The sequence below is a fragment of the Macrobrachium rosenbergii genome, chromosome 6 (assembly GCF_040412425.1).
Source record: "Macrobrachium rosenbergii isolate ZJJX-2024 chromosome 6, ASM4041242v1, whole genome shotgun sequence".
NCBI classification, from domain to species: domain Eukaryota; kingdom Metazoa; phylum Arthropoda; class Malacostraca; order Decapoda; family Palaemonidae; genus Macrobrachium; species Macrobrachium rosenbergii.
In genome coordinates this window covers 24,247,732-24,254,147 of record NC_089746.1, presented here as the reverse complement: position 1 = coordinate 24,254,147, position 6,416 = coordinate 24,247,732, and the positions used below count along the sequence as shown (strand labels likewise).

The window sequence follows — 6,416 nt, the reverse complement described above, 5'->3', positions numbered from 1 at the left end:
ATTGATTTTTTAATATTTACGAAAATGATTCCTCTATTTTCGGACAAACTCCCAAAGACGTTCATGAGCTGCTTCTTCCCTTACATCGTCTCTCGCTTTCACTTATCTCCTTCTCAGTTTCTGTAAATGAGACGATAATGATCTTTCTTTCAAACGAAAAATATTAAATTTACGAAAAAAGAGAGAGCTAAAAATAATCAATAAAAATTTGCCTTCTTCTATAGGTGAATCATGAGCAATAATGGACGTGCATGGCAGCATCAATGGAATTTCTCACTTCAAAGGTTATTATTATTATTATTATTATTATTATTATTATTATTATTATTATTATTATTATTATTATTATTATTATTAAGAGAACTTACATGATACTGTATGTGGGTGGGATAATATGGGTTTCGGACTAGTAAACGTTTCTTGGCGGGCGACTCGGCGCCATGATTAGAGGAGACAGGGAAAGAGCATTAGTCCCAACCCCAGGTATTATTACGTCGCAGGATTCTGTAGGTGATGGAGGGAAGGGCGGGAATCGCGCCCTTCCTGCTCGTCGTCAGTTGACTGAAGAATAATTGAGAATGAAGGTAGTGAGTGAGTTTTGTAGGTGAATGTGAGTTTCTAGTTCCTAGGGCAGTTTCTTTTGGGGACATCTTTTGTTGGTGTTATTAAGTTTGTTATAATATATTAATTGTTGAAGATTTTCCTGCTTTTTGTTTTCTCACTCTTGAGTGCATCTTCTTGCCAGAGTTCTGTGTTTTGTTTCAAAATCTTTTTCTATTGGTGGCAACTGATTTAGAGAGACAGATCCTGTTGAATATAAATAATATTATTTGTAACGGCTTTGGGATTCAATCCTGAAGTTCAGAACAATATATATATATATATATATATATATATATATATATATATATATATATATATATATATATATATATATATATACTATATATATATATATATATATATATATATATATATATATATATATATATACAGTATATATATATATATATATAGTGCCTCTAAGAACTACAGTCATGGCAGTCACGGGTAGCATCTATGGATTTAACTGACTTTAATAGTGTAGGTTGGTTCAAGTTCTTTAGATTTTTTTTTCTGAATTGTTTAAATATTGCTCCTTCCTAAGATAGCAAGAAAGATGTTATGCCGACGTATGAATGAGGATATTCTCTGTTTGGACATTTGAAGCGGTAAGCGACTTTCCGTCTCCTCAAATGGTGGGGAGGAGGCCCAGGTAATTTTTAAGTAATATTTGTAGAAGTTACAAATCTGTCATCTTGAGAAAAGTGACACCTGGCAGCTAGATCAGTGCGTTAACAAAGAAAGGGGAAAACTCTGAGTATCCCAGTGCATAACTAGGATTGATGATAAAATACACCACAGTAAACAAGATAGTTTCCGGCGCGGAATATTGCACAAGCGTTTATTTTTTTAGAATCTTAATTTCCTTTATTCTTTTCTTTATTATGATGGCTTGTATTTATTCCTTGAAAATTAATTCTAATATATATATACACACATTATGTATATATATATATATATATATATATATATATATATATATATATATATATATATATATATATATATATATATATATATATATATATATATATATATATATCTTCTTCTTCTTCTTTTATGTTTTATTCCCATTTTTGTATGGGGTAAATGATGATACTTTTTTGATTTAGCTTTTTGAACCTGTGGTCATTTTGCCTGAACTGACCCCGAAATGTTTCATGCATTTCTTCCCAGCAGTCTTATTGTAATATATATCTTTTTCTTTTTTAGAATATTTATATATATATATATATATATATATATATATATATATATATATATATATATATATATATATATATATATATATATATATATATTATGTTACAGGCAGAAATCAGAACCAGGCATTTCATAAATTTCATATTTCGCTATCTGCCCGTATTATATATCTTCTATAACGTAATATATATATATATATATATATATATATATATATATATATATACATATATATATATAAATATATACATATGTATAAACTGAGGGACAAGAAAAATCTTAAAATTTTTCTTGCTCAAAAAAGTCTTCTAATTCAGAAAACATGATATTAAATAAAACATCTATATTATTATATATATTATATATATATATATATATATATATATATATATATATATATATATATATATATATATATATATATATATATATATATATATATATATATATATATATATATATATATATATATATATATATATATATATATAAGTCAATTCATAAAATGATCGTATATAAAGTTTTCATATTAAAAGTATAAATATATAATTATAATAGAATATATAGAATATCTGAAAGCTAATCAAATGAGTCACCTGAAAAATATGAAGAAAGTTCGAATTTCGGCGAAAAATTTCCCGCAACTCAAGATCAATCAATTTCTCTAGGGCCATGCCAGGCAAGGACCAAAGGACTGCTAGGGCAGCCCCCAGGGAGGGAGCAACGAGGCCTGTTTTGCAAGAACGCCATTTTGCTCCACATACCGGTTCTTAGTCACACCATTTCGTCACTAAGATTTCTGGAAATTTGGATAAGCGTAAACATCGGGGCGTCTGGCATCTCTCAAAGATCTTCGCCCTTCGGATATAAACAGTCACAGAAACGTTGGTCAGCACAGAATACACCGATCGCCCTTCAGTGTAGCATCAAGTCTACGGTCAGCCCAGGTAAGTATTCAAAAGACCAATATACCTATTTTGTTTATTTCTGATAAAACGTTGTGAAGAGTTTTGTTTGGCAGCTTAAATGAAAAGTTCTTGTTAGTAAGTTCACTTTCTCAGTTTCACAAAATCCACAAACATGGAGGTGATTTTTGGTAAAGCCCTGAATTTAACGTTAACAAGTGTAAAATCATGTTATAGATAAAATCGTGAATAATTTACCTTTCAATTTTTAACCCTTCCGCCTAAGATTTAACAAGCGCTTGTTTGAAATTTATGCAATTCATATCTTTTGTTAATTTCTTTCTGTCTTAAGTATAAATTCCTCAATTGGTGGGTTTGATCTACATTATATGTAAAGAAATTGAGCATTAATTTTTTTTAATGTGAGAAAATGAAGGCTAATTCACATATTTGTTTCGACTGATTCCTTATCTCAACTGGCTTATGAAAATTCCCTTCGTATATTAATAGAATTTCTCAAAACAATAAATGAGATACAAATACCCCAACTCACCTGGCTCTGTCACTTCATTTAAAAAACAACGACACTTGAAGTTTAAAGAGTAAATGGTGCTATGCCAAAAGCTTTAAAATGGTAATGAGGAAAGAGAAGGAAGTGACACAGGAGAGTTTGTGTTTTTCTCTTCATATCATGCGAATATTTAGTTATTCTGACACTAGATAGTGTGCAAAATGTTCAGTATGGGTTGTTTCTTGAAAGAGTATCAGATCAGATTTTGAGGCATATTTTACATATAGCCACATTTGATAAAGGTACTATTTTGAAAGTTTGCACCTGATGACTTCTTTTCCCTTTCTCTTGCAGCCAAAATGAAATTCTTCATCGTCGCCTCATTTTGCGTGGCAGTAGCTATTAGCCAGGACGTGATTCAGCCAAAACCAAATGTTCGAAATTTGCCTGCTGAAGTCCGCAAAGGTTAGTATCATCTACATCACTTTTATTTCGAGTGAAACCTTCTTTCCTGCATAACCAGAGATACTGTTATCAGTTAGGGAAAATTATTCAAATAATAAATAGATGTTTCTTATCATTTAGATAAAGAAATAAAAAATAAGAACCTCCTTGAATTACTTCAGATTTTTCTGATATGTTCATGTTCGTTTTTATATTCTAACAGAGGCTGCAGGTCAATGCTACGGATTTACTGCCAAAAAGGCCTTCCCCGTGGGCCAGTCTTGGTCCCTGGCTCCCTTCTGTGGCAAAGCCACCTGCATTCAGCATGAAGGCAAACTCTTCGAAAAGGTGGAAGACTGTGGCTTTGAGCCCAAGCCATCTCCCGGCTGCAGAGTCAAGAACGAAGCCGACCAAGCTAAGCCATACCCAGCCTGCTGCCCCGTGTACGAGTGTCAGCCAGGTGCCACCCTCCAGTACCCAACTGAAGAAGAACTGAAGGCTGCTGCTCAACAGGCTGCCAAGTCTGCACAAGGAGCCCAGGGATAATTGGCCACTCAGAGAGGTTCTAATCTGCAACTGAAATGAAAATCTCAGTGGAAATGATGAAAGAAACTGTTTATTAAAAGTATTATCTCATCCTTATTTCGAGGAGCGTGTTTTTATGGTCAAGTTTAGAAATAAAGAATGAACTCTGTAAGTGGAGCGAATGTTAGACTTCAATATATGTTATATTTTTATACTTATTTTGAAAATAAAGAAAATTATTGCTTACTTGAGGATTTTTCTGAGCCAGTCAATGAAAATGACACTATCAAGAAAAACATTTCTCTTACCATACATAAGACATCATATTTCATTGGTAAAAATCATAATCCGTGTTCCAAAACTCTTGACAAAGATACAATTGCTGGAATGGAATATTATTTCCAATAAAATGGATAAACATTCATCATTCATAATGGACAAACGTATATAACATTTGTGACCATAAGAGCTATAATTTACCTGTTTACAAGACTTTTTCTTTGTAGACGGGAGCAAGTCAATATTAATACACCTTACTGTGGTGACTCTCCCTTTTATCCAGATATTACGGTGGTGACTGTCCCTTTTATCCAGATATTACGGTGGTGACTGTCCCTTTTATCCAGGTATTATTGTGGTGATTGTCCCTTTTATCCAATTATTACCGTACTGTCTGTCGCCTTTATCCAGGTATTACTGTGGTGACTCACTTTTATCCAGGTATTACTGCGCTGTCTATCACCTTTAACCAGGTTTTACTGTGCTGTCTGTCCCTTTTATCCAGATATTACTCTGGTGACTGTCCCTTTTATTCAGATGTTGCTGTGCTCTCTGTCCCTTTTATCCAGGTATTACTGTGGTGACTGTCTCTTTTACCCAGATATTACTGCGGTGACTGTCCTTTTATCCAATTATTACTGTGCTGTCTGTCCTTTTATCCAGTTATCACTGTGGTGACTGTCCCTTTTATCCAGGTATTACTGTGGTGACTGTCCATTTATCCAGTTATCACTGTCCCTTTATCCAATTATTACTGTGTGACTGTCCCTTTATCCAGGTATTACTGTGGTGACTGTCCCTTTTATCCAATCATTACTGTATTACTGTGGTGACTGTCCCTTTATCCAATTATTACTGTACTGTCTGTCCCTTTTATCCAGGTATTACTGTGGTGACTGTCCCTTTTATCCAGGTATTACTGTGGTGACTGTCCCTTTTATCCAATTATTACTGTACTGTCTGTCCCTTTTATCCAGGTATTACTGTGGTGACTGTCCCTTTTATCCAGTTATTACTGTACTGTCCCTTTCCTGTGGTGACTGTTTTTATCCAGGTATTACTGTGGTGACTGTCCTTTTATCCAATTATTACTGTGCTGTCTGTCACTTTTATCCAGTTATCACTGTGGTGACTGTCCCTTTTATCCAGGTATTACTGTGGTGACTGTCCATTTCATCCAGTATTACTGTGGTGACTCTCCCTTTTATCCAATTATTACTGTACTGTCTGTCCCCTTTATCCAGGTATTACTGCGGTGACTGTCCCTTTTATCCAGTATTACTGTGGTGACTGTCCCTTTTATCCAATTATTACTGTACTGTCTGTCCCTTTTATCCAGGTATTACTGTGGTGACTGTCCCTTTTATCTAATTATTACTGTGCTGTCTGTCCCTTTTATCCAGTTATCACTGTGGTGACTGTCCCTTTTATCCAGATATCACTGTGGTGACTGGTATTACTGTGGTTTATCCGGGTATTACTGTGGTGACTGTCCATTTTATCCAGGTATTACTGTGGTGACTGTCCCTTTATCCAATTATTACTGTGGTGTCTGTCCCTTTTATCCAGGTATTACTGTGGTGACTGTCCCTTTTATCCAATTATTACTGTGCTGTCTGTCCCTTTTATCCAGTTATCACTGTGGTGACTGTCCCTTTTATCCAGGTATTACTGTGGTGACTGTCCCTTTTATCCAGGTATTACTGTGGTGACTGTCCCTTTTATCCAGTTATTACTGTACTGACCTGTCCCTTTTATCCAGGTATTACTGTGGTGACTGTCCCTTTTATCCAGTATTACTGTGGTGACTGTCCCTTTTATCCAATTATTACTGTACTGTCTGTCCCTTTTATCCAGGTATTACTGTGGTGACTGTCCCTTTTATCCAATTATTACTGTGCTGTCTGTCCCTTTTATCCAGTTATCACTGTGGTGACTGTCCCTTT

At 34.1% G+C, this 6,416-nt stretch overlaps 1 protein-coding gene across 1 annotated transcript; it reads left to right on the top strand.

Annotated features, from left to right (window-relative positions):
* Window positions 1–2,620: 2,620 nt before the first annotated feature.
* On the top strand, window positions 2,621–4,395 carry LOC136839745 (uncharacterized). Its single transcript, XM_067106091.1, has 3 exons — window positions 2,621–2,753; window positions 3,577–3,687; window positions 3,890–4,395. Exons 2-3 carry the CDS (start codon window positions 3,582–3,584, stop codon window positions 4,210–4,212), a joined length of 429 nt encoding a protein of 142 aa, XP_066962192.1. The 5' UTR covers window positions 2,621–2,753; window positions 3,577–3,581; the 3' UTR covers window positions 4,213–4,395.
* The last annotated feature ends 2,021 nt before the right edge of the window (window positions 4,396–6,416 follow it).

Bases quoted from the DNA above. Each gene is read 5' to 3' on its own strand.
- LOC136839745 (XM_067106091.1), top strand. From the start codon at position 3,582: ATGAAATTCTTCATCGTCGCCTCATTTTGCGTGGCAGTAGCTATTAGC. The intron at 3,688-3,889 runs GTTAGTATCATC...ATATTCTAACAG, and splicing joins GCCTGCTGAAGTCCGCAAAG to AGGCTGCAGGTCAATGCTAC.